Here is a 22,390-nt window from a genome sequence, read left to right on the forward strand (position 1 = left end):
TTGGCCTGCCACACTTTCTATTTATTATGCCTTTTCTACTGTGGGAAAGTGGGAGGGGGGGATTGTACGGAGTTAGATGATATGTAGCAGTAACAAAATTCTTTCTAGAAAGCCAAGGTCATCCTTTGTCTCTGCACCTCTGCACCTGACCGGATCTGGATGGGTGGAACCGCCAGCAGGAGAGTGGAAGATTGGACCATGGGATGGATCTGTGGGTGTGGGGGGCAAGATCTTGAACTTTCAACTGGATGGGGAAGCTTTCAGATTCGGGTTTTCCACAGATGTGCCAACATGGCTCTCTTCATAAATTGGAACTTTGAGCAATACTTTTGCCTCGGACTCTGATTTACGTCTGGATGCTATTTGGAACCCTGACAGTCAAGACTTACCGGAGTCGCCACTTATGTTATCCTCAGACTCTTCGTCTTCATCATCTTCCGAGTACCTTTTTCTGATCGTTTTCCTCTGGAGACGTCTGCTTTGCCTCATTGGCCGAGGATGGTGCCGTCTCGGCCGACGCCTGGAGAAGCCCACGTCGCTGTCGTCGTTTGACGGCTGATCCTCTTCACTTTCGTCGAGGTTCTCGTCCGATATCACAAACTCATCCTGAGATCTGAGGGCACAGGGATCAACGGGGGAGGGTATTTAAAATGAAGGCATTTTGACTGAAAAATAAACTTTGGTGAAGGAGTTGGATTTCGAGTGGGGAAAAAGCCCGGGGCTTTGGGGGTTTCCTCCTTTGAGGGCAATGACTCACTCACGGAATTAATCGTTTCAAATAATTACACGTCTTTTCACTAACAGGAACTTGGACCCTATTAAAGAAAAAAAGAAAAAAAAAACCTACCTGTGGCTTCTAAAGTGCCTGACAAGAAAGTGCAGGTAGTCCTTGATTAACAACAGTTCATTTAGTGACTGTTTTTCACACTTATGACTGTTACAACATCCCCACGGTCGTGTGATTTACATTTGGATGCTTGGGAAAGGAAGGAAGGAAGGAAGGAAGGAAGGAAGGAAGGAAGGAAGGAAGGAAGGAGGGAGGGAGAGAAAGACAAAGAAAGAGGAAGGGAGAGAGGAAGAAAAAAAGAAAGAAGAAATAAATAGGAAGGGAAGGAGGAAGGAAGAAGGGAGGGAGGGAGAAAGAAAGGAAGGAAGGAAGGAAGGAGGAAAGAAAGAGAAAGGGAAAGGGAAGGAGGGAGGGAGAGAGAAAGAAGGAGTGAGTGAGAGAGAAAGGAAGGAAGGAAGGAAGGAAGGAAGGAGGGAGAGAAAGACAGAAAGAAAGAGGAAGGGAGGGAGGAAGAAAAAAAGAAAGAATAAATAGGAAGGGAAGGAGGAAGGAAGGAGGGAGGGAGGGAAGGAAAAAGAAAGGAAGGAAGGAGGAAAGAAAGAAAGAGAAAGGGAAGGAGGGAGAGAGAGAGAAAGAAGGAGTGAGTGAGAGAGAAAGGAAGAAAGGAAGGAAGGAAGGAGGGAGGGAGAGAGAGAAAGACAGAAAGAAAGGAAGGGAAGGAGGCAGAGAGGGAGGGAGGAAGAAAAAAAGAAGAAATAGGAAGGGAAGGAGGAAGGAAGGAGGGAGTGAGAGAAAAAGAAAGAGGGAGGGAGGAAGGAAGGAAGTATAAGAGATTATAAAATGCCTCACCCTTCACTGATTCTGAATTCATCCTCACTCTCTTCTTCATCCAGGTTGCTGTCACTATCCAGGTCATTCAGTCGCCGCCGTTTCTTGCGTCGGAGGGCAGCGGCTCTGGGGGGCCGTTTGCTCTCCTTCCTTTCTTCCTCCAGAATGGTGGAGATATCCTTGCCTCGATGCCCCGTGATGTTAGACATGTCCTTCCCTCTCCCGACACCTAGGTTGGGGAGGTGGGGTTTGTCAAGAGGATGGCGACAATGAACCACTGTAGGTCTTCTTACACCCTACGCTTCTCTTCCCCTGCTTCCATGACCAAGGCTGGAAGGCTGAGTCCAACTTGAGCTGGTCAGGATCGAACTCCTGGCTGTGGGCAGAGTTAGCCTGGAATACTGCGTTCTAACCGCTGCACCACCATGGCTCCTCCCTCCCTCTGTCGCAATAGAACTTAAGACTTATATGTCACTTCACAGTGCCTTAAAACCCCCTCTACGCTGTCTACAGAGCCAGCCTTTTGCCCCCAACAATCTGGGTCCTCATTTTACTGACCTTGGAAGAATGGAAGGAATCCTTGAGCCGGTCAGGATCATACTGCTGGCAGTGAGCAGTGCGTTTAGCCTGCCATACTGCATTCCAACCACTGTGCCATCATGGCTTCCCCCCCGCAAAGCTCACCTCCTCCATCTGCCTCCTTGATGTCATCTTCTATGGCTTCATCGATGGCCTCGTCAAACTCGTCAAACCTGCAGAAATGGGAATTCAGAATGATGATGACGACGACGACTATGTGTCAACCCACAGCAACTTGGTTTAGCAAACCCACAGGATCTTCCTTTATGAAGCCAGGCTATGGCTCGCATTTACTTATTTGATTTCTATCCTGTCTTCATTTCGTGCAACTCAAGATGATGCGTCCTAGTTGGGTCATGAAATGTCCGCAAGAAAACAACTGAGCTCAGAGAGCACCAAGGACTCCACTGAGGTACACATGTTCTCTTTTATTAGTAATTAGCTAATAACCTGATATGCATTTATCCCAATCCTGTATTAGAGGGAGCTCCCTTGTGGAGTACCACTGTGCTGTACAGTAGAAGCCATTTCAAGGCACAACAGGCTGTATCTTAACAGAACTTGAATACAAAATGCACACTTATCACTGTCAAAAGTACAGTGACGACACTATAGATATAATTCAGTCCTTTTTATTTCAGCGGCCCAGGCGTTCCAGAGTTATGCTGGAACACACACACACACACGGGGACACACACGGACATACCCTGAGGGCTGTTAGGTGTGTCTTACCCCCCTCCCCCAGTATTTTTTTTCAAGAGATTAAGTCCAACGTTTGGTTGAAATTGCTCGAGACGTTCCAGGGTTATGCTGGAGCGCATAACTCTGGAACGCCTCGAGCAATTTCAACGAAACTTGATACACAGATGACTTACGCACACACACACGCATATAGATTTACCTGTAGCTGATACACTTCCGCTGCCTGGTCGACCTCCTTTCGAGCAGCTTTGCTTTTGATTTTTTGGACTCTTTCTTCTTTTCATCGACAGGCTCTGGAATTTCAGGCTCCTATTTAAAACACGAACGCATTTCAGATACACAACATTCGTTGCAGCCAATGTCACAACTTCCTCCTACCCTTCAGCCATTTATGCTCCGCCGCAATCCTGCCTTGTGTTAATGGAAATACCAGGGAGTCCTCGCTTTACAACTACAAGTATTGATAAGCGGAATGGTTGTTAAGTGAGTTGAGCCCCATTTTACGACTTTTCTGGCCACATTTCTTATGTGAATCGCTGCAATTGTTTCTAAGTTAGCAGTAACCTGGTTGTTAAGTGAATCTGGCTTCCCCGTTGACTCCGCTTGTCAGAAGGACGCAAAAGAGGATCACATAATCCAGGGACACTGCGGCCCCTCATAAATATATGTTGGTTTCCCAGCGTGTAAATTTGACCATGGGGATGCTGCAAGGGCTATTGGTATGAAAAAAACAGCCGTAAGGCCATTTTGTTCACTGTCGCTATAACTTCGCTCACTTAAACAAATGGTTGTAATTTGAGGACTATAGTTTCCTTATCCTCTTTCCCTGAAAATAAGGCCTCCCCAGATAATAAACCCAATTGAGCTTTTGAGCGTGTGTGCTAAAATAAACCCTTGCCCCGAAAATAAGCCCTCCCCGAAAATATTGCAACACAGCAGCCGCCAGAGGTGATCATGCTCACCGCCTCCTGCACCACAAAAATATTAAGACCTCCCCGAAAATAAGGCCAAGCGCTTATTTCAGGGGGTCAAAAGAAAATAAGACCCTGTCTTATTTTTCGGGGAAACACGGGTATTACTAAAAATGAAGCCATCGTCTCAAATTTTGCAATTAACAGATTTGCCCAACGATAGATGTCCAGGTGGAAATTCTGTTATGAGGCCTTCCCTCCAATCTACGAAGGTGAATGCTCACCTTCAAACACCTCAAAAACAGGAAGGAGAATCACACAAAACCCAACTCCTCTTGATCCTGAGTGACCAGGAAACTAGGAGATCTCCTGATCTGCTCTGTGAAGATCCCCTAAAACCAGGATGGCAAACCTATGGCACTCTTGCTGGCACGCCCCAGGTCAGATCTCCGTGGCGTTCCTTTCGTGAGCTTCTGTTTCCCTGCAAACGACGCAACAGAAGCTCACGAAAGAAAAACATCTTACCTCATGCCGCGCTGCTGGCTTTGGGATGCCACACCTCCCGCCAGCCAGCTGATCCTCGGATCTCTGCTGCGCATGCACGCATGTTTGCACACATCCGTTCGTGTCCGTTTGTGCCCGCGGACACATCTTTCAGTTTGGCCATGCATGCGAGTGCAGTTTAGGCACTCAGTGCCTAAAAGATTCACCGTCACTTCTCTAGGGCATAGTGCGCATCACCTCATTTGTCAGAAATGGGGTAGGGTCTCCTTTTTGAGTCGGGGGGGGGGGGGGAGGTTGGACTAGATGACCTACAAGGTCTGTTCCCACTCTGTCAATCTAATCTAATCTCCGTTTCTGGTCCAAGGGAGCCAGCGTTGTCGAAGACAATTTCCACGTGGCCAGCATGGCTAATAAGCCAAAGCTGCAGGGAACATTGTGACTTTCCCACCGAAGTGGTACCTATTGATGTATTCGCATTTCCATGCTTTCAAACTGGTAGGTGGGCAGGAGCTGGAGCAAGGGATAGGGTCATGCAGGGCTCGGGGACTCGAACCTCAGCTGTCAGCTTTCCAGCTGATAAGCAGAGCAGCTTTTAACTGCTGAGTCATCATCTCCCCCACCCCAAACCCAAATCAGAAGAAAAAAATAAATTAAAAAAACCAAGGAGGCAAATACATACAACTAATACCGACAGTGCCAATTCTGCTTTTTCCCGGCTAGAATTTTTTTATGCTTTTCAGCAGAATAGGTCATAAACTCAATGAGAAATCAGGAGATATGTTTCATTTACCTGCGGAGGAATGATGTTCTCGATGCTAATGCCCACATAGACGAGGCGTTCCTTCCTTGGAGAGAAAGAAAAAAACATATTAAAAATGATTGTCCAGGTGAGATTTAGCATGGTCCAATATGGAAAAGCAATATTCTGCAGTTCTTTGGAGCAGTAACAAAATATATTTCTCTCTGGGCACAATGAGAATATATCTGCTGAAAAAAAAACCTCCGCATTGGCAATAGGAAGGGCATCCAGCCAATAAACATTCAGTTACAATACAAATACAATAGCAGAGTTGGAAGGGACCTTGGAGGTCTTCTAGTCCAACCTCGTCTAGGCAGGAAACCCTATACCGTTTCAGACAAATGGCTATCCAACATCTACTTAAAGACTTCCAGTGTTGGGGCATTCACAACTTCTGGAGACAAGCTGTTCCACTGATTAATTGTTCTAACTGTCAGGAAATTTCTCTTCAGTTCTAAGGAGAACTAAGTTGCTTCTCTGATTAGTTTCCACCCATTGCTTCTTGTCCTGCCTTCAGGTGCTTTGGAAAATAGCTTGACTCCCCCTTCTTTGGGGCAGCCCTTGAGATATTGGAAGACTGCTATCATGTCTCCCCTAGTCCTTCTTTTCATTAAACGAGACATACCCAGTTCCTGCAACAGTTCTTCATATATTTTAGTCTCCAGTCCCCTAATCCTCTTTGTTGCTCTTCTCTGCCCTCTTTCCAGAGTCTCCACATCTTTTCTACATTGTGGCGACCAAAACTGAATGCAGTATTCCAAGTGTGGCCTTACCAAGGCGTGGTAAAGTGGTATTAACTGTTGTAAGTATGAGTCAATTGGCCCGCATCCGAATACAAATCACATCACCACAGGGATGCTACAATGGTTTAAGTATGAAAAATGGTCATAAGTCACTTTTTTCAGTGCCATTGTCACTTTGAATGGTCCCTAAACGAACTGTTATAAGTTGAGGACTACCTGTATAAGGTTTCTTGCTTAGGCAGGGGGTTGGACTAGAGGACCTCCAAGGTCCCTTCCAACTCTGTATTCTGTACATAGCAGTGTTAAAAGCAGAGTAGAGGGAAAATGGACAGCCTTTCAGCCATGCTCAGGTGTAAATGAGAAAAAAGGCTTCAGGTGAGGTTAATGCGCGCGCTGGCCAGCTGAGTTCACCTTTTTAAAAGCTATTTTTCGCCTTCCCCAGGCTCCAGAGGCTTTATAGGAGCCCGGGGAGGGCGAAAAGAGCCCCCCCCCCCAGGCTTCAGGGAACGTCCGGAGGCTTCCTTCGGAACGCTTAAAACCACCCTCCGAGCAACCCGGAAGTCACTTCCGGTTTGCTCGGAGGGTGGTTTTAAGCGTTCCGAAGGCTTCAGGGAAGCCTCCAGACATTCCCTGAAGCCTCCGGAGGGCCTCTGGGAGGATGGGGGAGACGCTTTTCGCCCTCCCCAGGCTCCTATAAAGCCTCTGGAGCCTGGGGAGGGCGAAAAAAGCATGTAAAAATGGGTGTGTGTGTGTGTTGCACGTTGTTCACGCATGCGCACTGGGGGGGGTCGCGCGTTGCATTATGGGTGCGGCACGCCCGCACACGACCCCCCTGCGCTCCCCCCACTTGTGGCACGCGAGCCAAAAAAGGTTCGCCATCGCTGTTATAGAAGATCCAACTGTTGACACTGTTTCCTTAGAGGAAAAGGAGGTCAACCTGTCCTGCTCATAAATGGACCGTGAATTTTAAAAAAAAAGCTTGTTTGCAAGTAGATTTTTCACTTTTTTCACCACTGAATTTCATTTTGTTAAATAGTGCCCAATATTCAAGTTTGTCAAGATCGTTCTGTACCGAACTCCACCCCGCAAGGGATTATGGGGGTCATTAAAAGATGATACAATTAATATTGTGATACCTCCGTTCTGCACGCTCCTTCTTTTTCAAGACCACGTCCAGGTCCTGCAGCTGTTCCTCTAACTTCTCGCAGAGCAATTTCTGTGGGATGAAAGCAAAACAACGCAACGGCATTAGCATAATTCAAAAACACCTTTATGTAGTCAGTTTCTTAGTGGGCCCATTCCCAAACACTGTTCAACGTAATAGCTACTAATGGTAGTCCTCGATCTACAACCATTCGTTTAGTGACAGTCTGAAGTTACAGCGGCATTGAAAAAAGTGACTCATGACCGTTTTTCCCACTTAAGACCATTGCAGCATCCCCATGGTCACGTGATCAAAATTCAGACGCTTGGCGACTGACTCCTATTTACGACGGTCGCAGTGTCCTCGGGTCACGTCTTACCCTTTTGCAACCTTCAGACAAGTAAAGTCAGTGGGGAAGCCAGAGTCACTTAACAACCGTGTGACTAATTTGAGAATCGCAGGGATTCGCTTAAAAATCTCAGCAAGAAAGGTCATAAAATGGGGCAAAAGCTAACTGAACAACTGCCTCACTTAGGAACAGAAAATTTGGGCTCCACTGTGACTGTAATTCGAGGACTACCTGTATGAAAAATTGCCAATAGTTTGAAGTGAGGCCAAATAGACATGTTGTGGATCGCCAGTGGACAGCGCAACTGGTGGCAGATTCGGACAGTGAGGAGGTTGGGGAGGAACATGGGCCAGTCCTGGAGTCTGGGGAAGGCTCTGATGAGGGCTCTGTGTTGGAGGCAGAGAGGGGGCCAGGGCCGTCTGACAGTTATCAGCTGCCTTCAGAGTCTGACATCAGTGGGGCAGAGGAACAGCTGGAGCCTGTTCCCAGTGTGCGCATGCGCAGATCTGCAAGAGGGAACAGCTAAGGAACAAGGGTTGACTCGGGAGAAAAGGCACAGGTGGACAATGAATGACCCCTCCCATGAAGAATAAATAGGAGCAAAAGGGGAGTGGAGTTTGCAGGAGTTCAGTTCATGAGGGTGAAGATCCCTTCCTGGCTTCTTGCCAAGGAATTGCTGCTACAGCATGGAGTTTAGAAGATATCGGCCTGGCAGCTCTCCAAGCCTGATAAAGGTCTGTAGTTGTGAAATCTCACGAAAGGCTCTTGGCCGGGACTTTGCTGGAGAGGAATTCCCTTTAACCTAAATAAAAGAGGTTTTATCGGGACGAGGAGTCGGCTTTGTGCTTTTGGGAAGCCTGGGTCAGAACAGTACGAACCGTCCCATCACTTCTAAAAGGCAAAGGAGTAGGATAAGGGAAATAAACGAAACGAAAACTCACGTGTTGACAAGGTGGGCAGAACCACTCGCCATCTGGAATGATCATCAGAGGAGGCCGGAGACACGCCGTGTGGTAGCCGCTGTCACAGGAATCGCACAAAAGAATCTGGGGAACAAATCAAACCGTCAGCCTGACCTCCGGTTCCAACATGGATTTTTCCTTCTTTCTTTCTTTTTTTAAATCCAAAAACGCATCTTGTTCCCTTAGGTTTCAAAACCAGATCCCGTGATAACATCCTGATGTTCCTTTGGCTCACAAAAAAATACAGATAAGTCCACAACTTAGGACAAGGTAGCACCAAACTTCTGTCATTAAGTGAGATGTTTGTTAAGGACGTTTTGCCCCATTTTACGACCTTCCTTGCCACCGTTAAGGGAATCATGGCAAAACGACGCCCCGTTTTGGCCGACAGGGTTCGGCAGGCTGTCCAGGCTGAAAATGGGGCATCGGGGAGGGGGGTGGGGAGGAGAGGGTGCCTACATGTGCTGCCCCATGCCCTGTTTTGCCCAGTAGGGTGCTGCAGGAGGCGTCTGTCCCGTCTCTCCCTCCCCCTCCCCCGAATTGTTTGATTTGATTTCTCTAATGACTCCCTTGCCACAAATGACAGATGATTCTGTCCCATCCAGCATGTTCAAACTAATTATGATTCTAGGGAATTCTGGGAGTTGAAGTCCACAAGTCTTAAAGATTGGATGCTCCTGGAGCATGGCAGACCAGCAACAACACAACGGTATTTCTCTAGAGGTCTTTGTGAATCTCATTTTCTAACTCTGATCGAAGAACCTACCAGCTCTGGGTGGTTAGGAAGGCCACACTTCTTGCACGGTTCGTCATCGTCCGCAGGGGCTGGTTCTTCCTCCTCTTCTTCCTCCTCCTCCTCTTCCTCCTCCTCCTCTTCCTCAGAGTTGCCTTCACGCTCAGAACCTTCGCTGTCGTCGTTGCTCGAGTACCTCCATCGGCCACGCGTTCGGGTGCCGGCCCATCGGACTTTACTTCGCCGGGAAGCCTGGGGATTCAGCAATAAGAAAAATTCCTCAGCTCTTAAGACATCCCGTATGTCCATAAATGACGGCCGCGGCAACGGCTCCAGATGTTTTCCAGGTCACGGACCACATACCTCTCCTTTGCAGCTGTCTGAAAATCTCAGGGGGTCATAAGCACACTCTTAACATCTCAAAGGTAAAGCAAAAAAGCCAGCATGCACCATAAATCAAGGTGTAAGTAAAACCACAACAACGGCTCGGTGGGCTTTGTGACCAGAGACAAGAAAACTGTTCTGTCTCCTAGTGCTACGTGAAGCTGCATGATTGGTCGTTTTAATGTATTGAGTTATTTCTACTATATCCTGCCATTATATTATTATTATTATTAATTATTATTATTATTACTATTATTATTATACGATTGTATCACAGCGGCCAGTTGTTTCGCCGGATTTGGCATTGATTATTAGTCGGGCCCCACCCAGGGGCCTAGGATGTCATAACGTATTTTCGTAATATCCGTGCAGATCCAAGCAGTGCAGCTTTTTGCATTCGACTGATGGTGATTTTGTCAAGTTTTAACTGTTTTAAATGTAATTCCAGTGCTTTTGGAATAGCTCCCAGTGTGCCGATTACCACTGGAATCACCACTGCTGGTTTGTGCCATAATCGTTGGATTTCAATTTTTAAGTCCTGGTATTTCGTGATTATTTTTATTATTATTATTATTATTATTATTATTATTATTAATTACTATTACTATTACTGTTGTTGTTGTTATTATCAATAACTTAAGGTGGTGACCATATGGAAGACTCCTTCCTCTTCCTATTTTCCTGACAACAACAACCCTGTGAGGTTAAGTTGGATTAAGACTGGCCCACAGTCACCAGTTAGATTTCATGCCTAAAGCGGGATTAGAAGTCACAGCCTACTGGTGATTGGCCAAGAGTCTGTCAGTCGGGACTAGAACTTACCATCTCCTGGTGATTGGCCCAAAGTCTCCCACCTGGCTTTTATGCCTAAGGCAGGACTAGAATTCACTGTCACCTGATGATTTGCCCCAAGTCACCTAACTGGCTTTCATGCTTAAGGCGGGACTAGAATTCAGTTTTACCTGGTGATTTGTCAAAGTCACCTAGTTGGCTTTCATGCCTCAGGCAGGACTAGAAATCACCATCACGCTTTAGTGGCTAAGGCAAAACCAGAACTCACTGTCTCCCGGTTTCTTAACCACTCGACCAAACTGGATTTCATTAACTTAAAGCAGGGGTGTCCAAACTTGGGAACTTTAAGACTTGTGGACTTCAACTCCCAGAATTCCCCTGACTTAAAGCAATTTTTCCTTTTTTTGTTACCAAATGGCAGTTCTACACATACTCGCAGAACTGTAAAAGGCTGAGGGAAAGTTTCTGCTCCCATTGTAAATTACTCAATTACCCAAAAAACCAAGACAGCTGCGCAGAGTAACTTCTAAGCGCTTTCCTGCATTGCTCCTCACCTACAGACAGAATCTGGCCAGACTAAAGCAGACTCCTTGCATCATGGTAATATTGGAAGTTGCCTAACCGTTTTGCACACGACCGGTGTAGCATCCCTCCGTGGATGCGTGATCGAAATTCAAAACCTTGGAAACTGACTCGTAGTTGTGACGGTTGCAATGTCCCGGAAGGTCATGCGATCCCCTTTTGCGACTTTCTGACAAAGTCGACGGGGGTAGCCAGATTTACTTCACCACCGTGTTGCTAACTTTAACCGCTGCAGTGATTCACTTAACATGAAAGGTCATAACACGCGGCAAACCCCACTTAACAATGGTCTCAGGAACAGAAAATTGGGGGCTCAATTGTGACCCTTAAGTCAAGGAGTACACGTATTAAAAAATTGCCAAGAGATCAAAGAGAGTCCAGCTGGACAAATTACCCCATTCCAGGCTCATCACAGGTAATCACCAATTGATACTGTGCCTAGGTCTAAGTCTCAATTGGAAATCATCCTGATAATATATTTCCTCCAGGGCCTTCCGAAGCTGGAAGCCACACACCTTCTCAAGAATATTCCCAAGAAAGGGTGGGTTGGACTCTGGAATTAAACCTGTCCAGTTTGGGCTGGCTCCATGGAAGCCAGTGGTGGGATTCAGCCTGTTTGTATCAGTTCGCGCGAAGCAGTAGCTAACTTTCTCTGTGTGAAGTTTCCAAAGGATGACCTAATTAATTTACGAGCCATTCATTTATTAGGATCAACATTTTGGCATGTTGTTCTGTGGAACCGAAATTAATTTCCACTTAATTGCATTTGAACTTTACCCTTCTGTCTGTGTCATAAATCACATCCACCAACAAGGTGCTAGGCAGGCTATGAACATGCGCATTTCACACGCCAGCTGTAGGAATATGAGACCTGACTCTGGCCAAAGGTATGCATGGAATTCTACTCCCTTTCCTCTCCCCTTTTCCTATGTCAACTTGATAGTAGCCATGGAAACGCTTTACAAGTTGACATCCTGCAGTTTTGTGAACCGGCTGCCACCCACCTCGCCCCTCTCCTCCCAGCCACTCCTTGCCTGACTGGCTTTTTACTAGGTTTCTCCGTCTGGGAGTGTGTGGAAACAGACAGGGGCCTGGGGAAAAGGTGTCACGCCTGCGGTGGCTGCCATTAACTGGGGCGCAGTCAGGGACTGTGAGGCTGCGACGCTCGCATCGCCCCTCCGCCAGCTGGCCCTCCTCCACCCACCTGCCCAGTTAGGGTGGAGTGTGGGAGTGCCTGGCCTCCAAGGGGGAAGACCCCAAACAGTGCCAGAAGAAGAGTGGCTGGGGGAGGAGAGGGGCGGAGGGGCCGGGCGAGGCGCCCCTCAACTGAGTGATGTCACTTTGGCCATGCCTGCCAGTCACATGACCACCCTGCCATGCCTACCCAGCCGTTCATTAGGGCAGAGAATCGGTTGTTAAAATTATTTGAATCTACCACTGGAAGGGGCTGCACTGCAGTCTTTTTAAAAACTGGTGGAAATCCCATCTAAAAGATGCACTTTGTATCACATGCTCCTTTCCCTGATCCCTGATCCAAAACACAGATAGTTGCAATTACACCTTTGAGGAGCCTGTCCACACCCTCATAGCTAACTGACTCACACTCCAAAGGCATAAGTAGTCCTCGGCTTATGACACCAATTGAGCCCCAAATTTCCGCTATTAAGCGAAACATTTGTGAAGTGAGTTTTGTCCCATTTTTACCACCTTTCCTGCCTTGTTTGGTAAGTGAATCGGCCATTCACGGTCCACCTGTGGCTTTACTCCAGTGTCTATCCCTCTTCTTTAGCTATTCCTTTCGTCTGGCAATTCTGTGCACGTGCACACTGGGAACAGGCTCCAGCTGTTCCTCTGCCTCACTGATGTCTGACTCTGTAACTGTGAAAAAGTTACCGTGACTTTTTTTGGTGCTGTTGTTTGAATGGCCACCAAGCAAAATGTTGGAGGTTGAGGACTACCCATATTGCTAACAGAGAAAAACTATTTACCGTATTTTTCAGAGTATAAGATGCATCTTAGTTTTGGGGGAGGAAAATAATAATAAGAAAAATCTGCCTCTGGTATTCATGGTATTCATCTGGCTAGCATCCTGTCAGTGTGTGAGAGAGTTGAGGGCTGTTTGGAAACAAACAGTATCTGCTGTGTGAGCAACAAGGAAGGAGATAGCAAGGAGCCTGGGCGTGGCTTGTTCTGTACTAAAGCTGCCTGCTGTGCTGATATCTGAAACTTCTCTCCTCTGCTGAACTACCACGTTGGAAAACCTGCTTTTGGTATTGTATATTTATTTCATGTGTTATATTAGATATAAAGAGAAGTTATTGAATCCTGCTGAATCAGTGACTTGTGTGTGCTTTCTGAATGGGATTGCTGCTACAAACTCTGACACGTTCTTGCAGCAAATAGCAAACCCCCAGGTCGCTATTTTACTGCAGCCTGATTCGGCATGAACAGCTGATTGGTGGGTGGATCAGCCTCCTGGAATACCCCCAATCAGCTGTTCCAGGCTGCAGGGATTGCCAGAGACCATCGCCTCCTCCATGCCTCGTGTTTTTGGCTACATTCTGTATATAAGGCACACCCAAATTTTCATCCTCTTTTTTTTTTTGGGGGGGGGGGGGGGAGTGCGTCTTATACTCCGAAAAATACGGTAAAACAATTACCCTAATATACACAGCTTAGAATGAGGGCTTGCTTTCCTCTCCGGGTTTTTAACTGCCACCCCCAAAACGGCCGCAATCCCTTCTGAAATTTCACCTTGTGGGTTTTAGAGTTTGTCTCCTTCTCTTGCTTTTTCGAGTCTTCTTTCTTCTCCTGCTTTTGCATGGAGGCCGCTTTTTCGTCCTCTTCCTCGTTTCGTTTCTTCTCGGATTTCTGATCGCGAGTCTCTACGACCTTGGGGGTCGGTTTCGATATCCGGGGGGACCGTCTTAAAATGCGTCCAACGCTAACCACCTCCTCCTCTTCCTTCCCGGCGGCTGCGTTCAAAGGCTTGGCCGGGAGCGGGTCGGTTTTTTTCCGGCTGGAGATTCGGATTGTTAGCTTAATCCCGTCTTTCTGCCTCTCAGAGGTTAATTCCCTGTTCTCAGTGAGAGAACTTTCTTCTTCGGAAATCAGCTTGTATTTACACTTGGTTTTTACAGATTCTTTCTTCGTCTCGGATGGAGGTTCCTTGACTGAGGTTGGAAGGGCGTCTGTGGTCGGCCGCTCTTCTTCTTGAGATTCGGAGTCCTTGGGCGTTTCCACCTCCTGCTCCTGACGCGCTTGCTTTTGATCGGCGAAAGCGATTTGGGAATCGGAGTCTTCTTTTTCCACCGTGGATTTCTTAAAGGAAAGGACTGAAACAGAAGATGGAGTGGCATCCGAACTGGCCAAGGCTGTTGTTTTCTCGTCCAAAGGACCAGTTTTTTTCAAATCGTCAGCATCAGAAACCAGAAGCGACTCTTTAGGGAAGGGTAGCTTGGTGGGCTTTTCCAAGTTGTCTTTGGAAAGTATCACACTGTCCTTTACTCTAAGAGAGTCTTCAATCTTGGGAGGATCTCCCGCCTTGGAAAGATTCTCGGCCACCCCGTCCGACTTCTTCGCCTCCAGCTGTTTTTCGCTCCCTTTGGGGCCCGTCTCCTCCCTTAAAGGCACGATCACTCCCACGGTCTCCTTCGTGGGATGCAAAATGCATCTCTCGACATCGCTGGTCCTGACGATGGTGCTGATACCCTCTTGGACCCGTTCCTCTCCAAGCCCGTTTTTCTCCTTGGGCAGAATGGCGGCCTCTTCCTTCGGGCAAGGCGAACGCTCCAATCGGTTATTCGCCATGAGTTTCTCGCAACCCAATTCCCCGTTGACCAGGAACTTTCCGTCGGTGATGGTGGGGACCCTCTTAAAGGTCTCCTCCTCGGGTTTGCCTCCGTCCTCTTTCGAAACGTCTTTGGTCGGCGTGATGCATTTCCGCAAGGGCGCTTTCAGCGGGCTGTCGAAATCATCGGTCAGCTTGATTTCTCGTTTTTTCAGGGGGATCTTGGCCTGCTGGTCGTTTTTAAGCTTCTCGTTCTCCTCCGCTGTTCTCTCCGCCACGTCTTGCGGGGTTTTGACGCTGACGCAGAACTCGATCCTCTCGGGTTCGAGGACCGTTCTCTCTGCGTTGCTGTTCACCTCTCGGGAGTCTTTTGGCTCCGGCTTGTTCTCCTTCGCTTCCGCTTTAGCCGGCTTCACGTTCTCTTTGAAAGAGTCGTTTTCGTCTTTGGTAGTTTGCACTTCCCCGTGGTTCTCCGGAGGCTTTTCGAGTTTAACAATAACGGGAAGCTTTATGATGTCTCTCTCTTCGACTTTCTCTACTTTGATCTTCTTTTCCTCTGCCGGGGTGGCAGGAGGTGGAAGATTTTCGCAGGGCTGTGGCAGTCCCTCTGCTGGCTCCTTTTTTTCTTCCTTCACCTTCAATTCGCCTTCTGCTTGTAATTAAAAAAAAGAGACAGAATAAATTTAGAACAAGGATCAGCATTGATTACACCCAGCTCAGATCACAGACATGCATGCTACCAGGGTGGTGCAGTGATTTGGACAATATTCAGAAACAATACTTAGAATGTGTACAGGACTTCAGCAACGACATCCATCTGCATCTCGTTAAAGCTGCAACTTTTCCCAGGAAGGCAAGGCTGTCCCCTGCAGCTATGATATGATTTGGGAAAAAGATGCGTCTGCTTTAAGAAATTCCAAATCGGTGCTACACCTGTGCCCCCATATATAATCCAGGGAAAAAATGCAGCTGTTTTAAAGAGCAGCATATAGGTGCTACATCTGTGTCCCCATATGATATCAAATAATCCAGGGGAAAGACACAATTGCTTTAAAGAATTGCAGATAGCGGTACATCTGTGTCCCCTTATGTCATATAATTGAAGGAAAAGACACAGCTGCTTTAAAGAGTTGCAGATAGATGCTATATTTGTGCCCCCATATTTTTCAAAGTTCCTTTTGGGAAGTGAATTCAAATGACAACAAGATTATGACTCAGAATAGCAGAATGGCAAATCATATCCATACAAATGTCATCACTTCCCCTATGAGAATCCTAGGAATGATATTTTGATATGTTAAGCTTTTTCTTCTACACATGTCTTCATTGATCTCTCCTCATCCTCCTCCAAGCTGCACACTCCATTCTCAGGTTCTACAAGAAGGAAAAATTCTGGGATTTCAACTCCACACATTATAAAGTTAGCAAAACTGAAAAACACTGCTCTAGGGAACAGAAGTAGAAAGATTAGCCATGCATTTTTTGTGTATGTCTATGTAAAGGGTAAGAGATATGGTGGCTCAGTGGCTAAGACACTGAGCTTATCAATCAGAAAGATTGGCAGTTCGACAGTTCTTATCCCTAGTGCCGCGTAACGAAGTGAGCTCCCGTTACTTGCCCCAGCTTCTGCCAACTTAGCAGTTCGAAAGCACATAAAAAATGCAAGTAGAAAAATAGGAACCACTTTTGGTGGGAAGGGAACAGTATTCTGTGTGCCTTTGACATTGAATCATGCCAGCCACATGACCACGGAGACGTCTTCGGACAGTGCTGGCTCTTCAGCTTTGAAACGGGGATGAGCACCGGCCCCTAGAGTCAGGAACAACTGGCACATATGTGCAAGGGGAACCTTTACCTTTACCTTATCGTAAGGGGTGGGCAGCTTGCTAAACCTTCATGTGCATGAACGAATGAGGCTATCCGGTGGCTTCTGTCTTTTGCAATTGTGGTGACATGCAGACAACCCCACATATGTATACCTGCCGTTTGTGTCCTGATCAGGGCCCAGTTGGGGACCTCCTGGCAGGTGTGACAGAACACAATTCATGTTGCTAGTTTTGGGGCAAGATCTGTATCACTTGTACATATCTTAATCTGGTACTTTTATCTTGCATTTATTTATTTATTTATTAATCATTTTTATATGCCGCACCCTCTCCACCAAGGGACTCGGGGCGGCGTACAATTTACTACATAGTATGCCTTATTTTAATTGTGATGCTTCTGACACGGGTAAACAAACAAACATGGGTATGCCAGCAGCGTGACCCAGAATGGCTTATCCTGCATCTGTCTCTGGAACAAGGCCCTTCAAAATTGCATCCCTCTTGGGAGATGTTTAGTTTAGCTTACTTTATTGTCACTACACCTCGCACAATGAAATGAAATGCCATCTTCAGTGTAAATCATACATAAGGAAATTATAAAAAATAAAAACAAAAACACACATCCTTCGCATTCTATACAATTGAATGGAACACCCTTGATATTGCATTAATATTGCACTATACAGTAGAATTCAATATAGTTACTGCCCTGGGATAGAAGCTGTTTTTCAGCCTATTTGTCCTGGTTTTTAATTGTCCTGAACCAGCTGCCAGATGGTAACAGGTTAAAAAAAAAAAGGGAGCTCAGGATGAGATGGATCTTTAAGAACGTTTTGAACTTTCTTAAGGCAGCGGAAGCTATAAAGCTCTTCCAAAGAGGGGAGGGGGCAACCCATGATCCTCTGGGCAATGACGTTGACCCTCTGGAGTGCTGTCCTATCTGCCATTGTGCAATTGTCAAACCATACACAGGGACAGTAAGTTAAAATACTGATGTTTGTCCACATCAGAAGAAAAGGCCCAGTTAGGTTTCTGTGAGCCGAATTCAACTTGCAAATACTTTGGTTCTGCAACAATTAAAAGTCAAATTAGCCAAGCTTTTGAAACTTAAGTTAAAAAGAATCAACAATAGGCCCTTTTGAAGGACGTTTATTACGGGACTTCACTACCCACAGTGGTGGCTCGAGTGCCAATTCTCAAGAGGAGTAAATAGAAACACAGACTGCCCACCAGGGCAGGATAAGAGCAATTCAATTCCAACCTTGCGTTGCCGTCCCTTCCCTCTTTTTGGCCTCTTCATCTTCAGTGCTAGGACTCTCTTGCAAAGAGTTATCCTGGGTTTTCAACAGTGCAGGATCAATTTGTGCTTTCAGGAGCTGCAGAGTTTCGGCCAGCTCATTTCGGCTTCTGGATGAAAAATAAGACATGCACCAAACCTCAAAAAAATAGCAGCCTTATGTAATGTGCCACTCACTCCTGCCCAAATCCGCCTGCCTGCAGTTCCTTGCCAGCCTTTGCAAGCAAGGGGAGAGGAAGGGAAAATATCCGGCCTGGGAAACACTATCTCAGTTTTAAAAAAAAATATAGATCCGTGTTTCCCAACTGGAGTAAATTCTCCACCTCAGCTAACTGGAGAATTCTGGGATCTGGAGACCACGTGTTAAAATTGTTAAGTTTTAGAAACCCTGATCTGGAATCATTATTAAGAGTTGCATCAATCTGAATCTTTTTCTCAGATCTTTTTAGTTTTTATTTTTTTTAAGTTTTCTGTTTTTATGAGTTTATGATATAAAATACAAAAATACAGAAGCAAAGAGTAGGAAAAATAGGGAAGGCAAAGGGGAAGGGAGAAATGTAGAAGGGGGGGCAGATAAAAAAGGTGTTGACTTCCAACCGCCTATGGTGCAGTATAATAAAAATAATAACATCAAACCTCAACTTTTTACTTTTACAAAATAGTATAAACTAGATGTTTCTATAACAGCAAATCTATCAAATCAGTAAAGCCCAAAACCAAAGTTTCATTTTTTCCCCCCTACCTCGAGCACAAAATCCAGAAGTGGTTTCCAAGTAGAAACAGACCAATTTCTCAGGTATATTTGCGGTGCTTAGCAGGATCCAATATTTTGAACCCCAAACATTTAATCGGAGCAAGAATCAGAATTCACTCTCCAGCTGATGGGAAAAGCCCGAATCCCTGGCTATATTTTTAACCCTTAGTAAGGGTTAAATTCTTTTTTTTTTCCATGTAAAAGGAGCATATCATGTTGCAGACCTAAATAGGCCCCAAGAGGCAGCTGTTAAGAATCTCTAACCATGCTGCAGGCAGAGTTTGGAAAACCATAGCTGTTTTCTTTGGAAAACTTATCTGAGTATGGCCTAACTTGCTGGTAGTCTGGTTTTTTTAAAAAAACACACCAATCCATTCTTCCTCAACCTAATGCCCTCCAAATACACTAGATTTACCGTATTTTTCAGAGTATAAGACGCACCTTTTCCCCCTCAAAAAAGAGGCTGAAAATCTGGGTGCGTCTTATACACTGAATACAGCATTTTTGGCCTCATGAAACTCCACTCCCTTCACCAAAATGGCCGTGCATAGTTTGTAGGAGGCTTTTAGAGTGCTCCTGGGGGCTGGGGAGGGCAGAAATGCGAAACACGGGCCGTTTTTTGCACTATTTTGCGCCCCCAGCAGCACTCCATAAGCCAGGGGTGTCCAAACTTGGGAACTTTAAGACTTGTGGACTTCAACTCCCAGAATTCCCTAGCCAGCTGGGGAATTCTGGGAGTTGAAGTCCACAAGTCTTAAAGTTCCCAAGTTTGGACACCCCTGCCATAAGCCTTCTAAAGGCTATGCATGCCCTTTTTTTTGACAGAAAACGGGCCCATTTTTGCGAAAAAGGTGCCGGTGTTTGCTCATTTTTGCCCCCCCACCCCCAGGAGCAGTCTACAAGCCCCTTAAAGGTTATTCATGCCCTTTTTTGGGGGGGGGGGAAACCGAACCCATTTTCGCGAAAAACGGACCGTTTTTGGGAGGTTTGCAGAATGCAAAAACTTTTTTTTAAAAAAAATTGCCTCTTCAAACCTTTGTGTGTCTTATACTCCGAAAAACACGGTAACTCCCAGCCTTCTAGAGTCAGCAAGCTTGAGTGGTATCTATGGAGATTCTCAAGTTATGCAGGCCATGGTTGTCCCAAAGGTGCTTTTTCAAAAAGCAACTGGACTTTCGTTTTTTCCTTAAACGACCAATTTTCCTTGCTGACGACCAATGACTGCAAGGAATATAAATCCTCCCATCCTCCACCATTCAGCCAGAACCAAAGAAGCTTCTTGGATGAGAAGTGAAAAGTCTTCAAGGAAAAATAAAAGTCCGATTGCCTCTTGAAAATAATCACCTTCGGGACAAGAAGGTTGAGGGCCACCAGGTTAACCAAGCAGCCCGAAATGAAACATTTACCTGACGATGCACTTCCACGAAGTTCCCTCTTGATCGTCCTGCTCCTCTACATACATGCGGACGTTATGCTCTTGGTCCAGCTGGTACCAGTAGGTCAAACCATCCTTGTCTCGGCCGAGGGGCTGAAGACGCATGCCGTCGGCATCTTCCTCGTTGATGATATTCTTAAACTTTAGATTGTCATCAAACTGGCATTCGCAAAGGTACTTGAAGGGAGACAGGAAAGGGAGGGGAAAAAAAGAGAAGCAGCGCTTTAAAACATTTTCGGGAAGATCCAAAATGCATTCCTTCAACGTACCGTGTTTTTCGAAGTATAAGACGCACCTTTTTCCCCCCCAAAAAAGAGGGCGAAAATCTGGGTGTGTCTTATACACTGAATACAGCATTTTTGGCCTCCCCAAACCCCACCCCCTTTGCAAAAATGGACGTCCAGGGGGTTTGGAAGGCCTGCAAAGTGCTCCTGGGGGCTGGGGAGGGCAAAAACAAGCAAAAAAGGGGCAATTTTGCCCCCCCCCCCAATCCCAAGGATCACTCTACAAGCCTCCTAAAAGCTATGCGTGCCCTTTTTGGGCAAAAAACGGGCCCGTTTTCATGAAAAACAGGCAGTCCTTGACTTACAACAGTTCGTTTGAGTGACCGTTCATAGTTACCACGGCACTAGAAAAAGCGACTATGACCATTTTTCACACTTACAACCACTGCAGCATCCCACCCCGTGATCAAAATTTGGATCCTTAGCACTGGTTTGTATTAATGACGGCTGTAGCATCCCTGAGGTCACGTGATCCCGACCAGCAAAGCCAATGGGGAAGCCAGCTTCACTTAACAACCATGTGAATAACTTCAACAACTACAGAGATTTGCTTAACAACTGGGGCAAAGAAAGGTCGTAAAATAGGGAAGAACTCGCTCCACAACTGTCTCGCTTAGCAACAGAAATGTGGGGTTCAATTGTCGTCGTAAGTAGAGGGCTACCTGTACTTTTATGCTACGGGGCTATAAATTTCCTTGTGTCTTTTATGGGCCACCTCAAGTTCGTATGCTATTTTTCTAATTTAGAAGGAACACATTCCATAGAGTGGTGCACATTTTCAAAACGATTCTGAAAACCAACCAACTCACTGCGGCCAACTCAACGTGGGGCAACTCGGTGCAGGACAATTTAACCAATTCTATTAAATTATTTAAAACAAATAAAAAAAGATTTTAATGTTTGCCATTCACATTTCATTCTGTCTCTCCTTTCCCATCCTTTAATGATTCTATTCTGCTATTTCTTTTAATATTAGTGTAACTCTTGTCCTGGCTGGGGGATTCTGGGAGTTGAAGTCCACAGGACTTAAAGTCGCCAAGTTTGAGAAACACTGTCCTAGACCCCTTTAGAATGGGTAGGAACGCGAGGCCTCTTTAAAGCAGCTGCATCTTTTGCGGGGGGGGAGGGGGCTTATGTTTCTATGTTTGTCGTAGCTTGCAAGCTGAGTAGGAAACGGGGCAGCGCTGCCGAGAAAAAGAACACTACCTTCAAAATTCCCAATTTGCATTCGGTGCTCATTTCCAGGTATCCTTTCTTCTCCATCTCCCACGCCCAGGTGCTGTTGAAGTCTTGACACATCTACAAGGCAAACTTTTAGATTAAGTACTGAGGAATCTTCCCGCCACCGCAAACACACACGATACATTTCCTGTCAGATCCAATTGTATTTTCCGGTGTCTCTGGAAAGAAAGTAGGAATCAAGACTTGGAGGTGAAGGGGGAGATGAGTTGCTGGCATACTCCTAGTTGATTTATTGATCAAATCTTAATGCGGCAATAGCAGGGGTGTCAAACACAATGCCCGTGGGCCAAATCCGGCCCATGATGTGGTCGGAACCTGGCTTACAGGGCCGTCCTGGAAAATGGAAGGGGCCAGCTCGCGTTACTTCAGGCCTGGTCTACAGTGTGAAGAGGAAACATGCCAGCAGTTTGGGGAGTGGCGTCAAGCTGGCCATGCCCACCCAGTTGACCACACCCACCTAGTCAGCCATGAGGCCAACCACAGCCCTGATGCGGCCCTCAATGAAATTCAGTTTGACACCCCTGTGCTATAGTCTCCAGTGACTCACAACAACTTATAGTAATCTATGCGCTATTAAAACTCTCCCTGACATGACATTTAACTGGGCGAAATGGTTTATGCTCCAATCTTTACTATCTCAAAAAAAGTGGGGAACCCTTTGTTGTTTTCCCCATATTGGACAGAATCAAAGTCTCTTTGGAGTTGAGCTCAACTCCTGGTGATTCTCAGGCATAGAATCGTAGGTCCATCCTTCTTGGGAGAAAAGAGAGAAATGTTTTGCTGCTTCCTTTTTCTGGGATGACTTTTGACTTCTCAATCTACAGGCTTGGCATTTCCCGGTGGTTCCTATTCAATTACTGAGCCAGCTCAAAACTGTTTTTATCAGATTCAAGACGGGAAGGAGGGGGGCACTGAGGCTCTCTCTAGCAACAGGGAGGAAGAAGCAATATCGAAAAGGCTCAG

At 46.2% G+C, this 22,390-nt stretch overlaps 1 protein-coding gene across 1 annotated transcript in view; it reads right to left on the bottom strand.

Annotated features, from left to right (window-relative positions):
* RSF1 (remodeling and spacing factor 1) overlaps nucleotides 1-22,390 on the bottom strand; it is a 52,497-nt gene that overhangs the window by 6,007 nt on the left and 24,100 nt on the right. The window contains exons 3-14 of the mRNA XM_081949956.1: nucleotides 21,392-21,484; nucleotides 19,873-20,078; nucleotides 17,677-17,822; nucleotides 13,554-15,238; nucleotides 9,075-9,293; nucleotides 8,288-8,392; nucleotides 6,990-7,069; nucleotides 5,102-5,156; nucleotides 3,096-3,205; nucleotides 2,300-2,367; nucleotides 1,637-1,844; nucleotides 390-613 (exon numbers count right to left, since the gene is read on the bottom strand). Coding sequence (XP_081806082.1) covers nucleotides 390-613; nucleotides 1,637-1,844; nucleotides 2,300-2,367; nucleotides 3,096-3,205; nucleotides 5,102-5,156; nucleotides 6,990-7,069; nucleotides 8,288-8,392; nucleotides 9,075-9,293; nucleotides 13,554-15,238; nucleotides 17,677-17,822; nucleotides 19,873-20,078; nucleotides 21,392-21,484 — 3,199 coding nt within the window. The remainder of the gene's footprint in view (nucleotides 1-389; nucleotides 614-1,636; nucleotides 1,845-2,299; nucleotides 2,368-3,095; nucleotides 3,206-5,101; nucleotides 5,157-6,989; nucleotides 7,070-8,287; nucleotides 8,393-9,074; nucleotides 9,294-13,553; nucleotides 15,239-17,676; nucleotides 17,823-19,872; nucleotides 20,079-21,391; nucleotides 21,485-22,390) is intronic.

This window comes from Natrix helvetica (assembly GCF_964273705.1).
Source record: "Natrix helvetica genome assembly, chromosome: 4".
In the NCBI taxonomy this organism is placed as follows: domain Eukaryota; kingdom Metazoa; phylum Chordata; class Lepidosauria; order Squamata; family Natricidae; genus Natrix; species Natrix helvetica.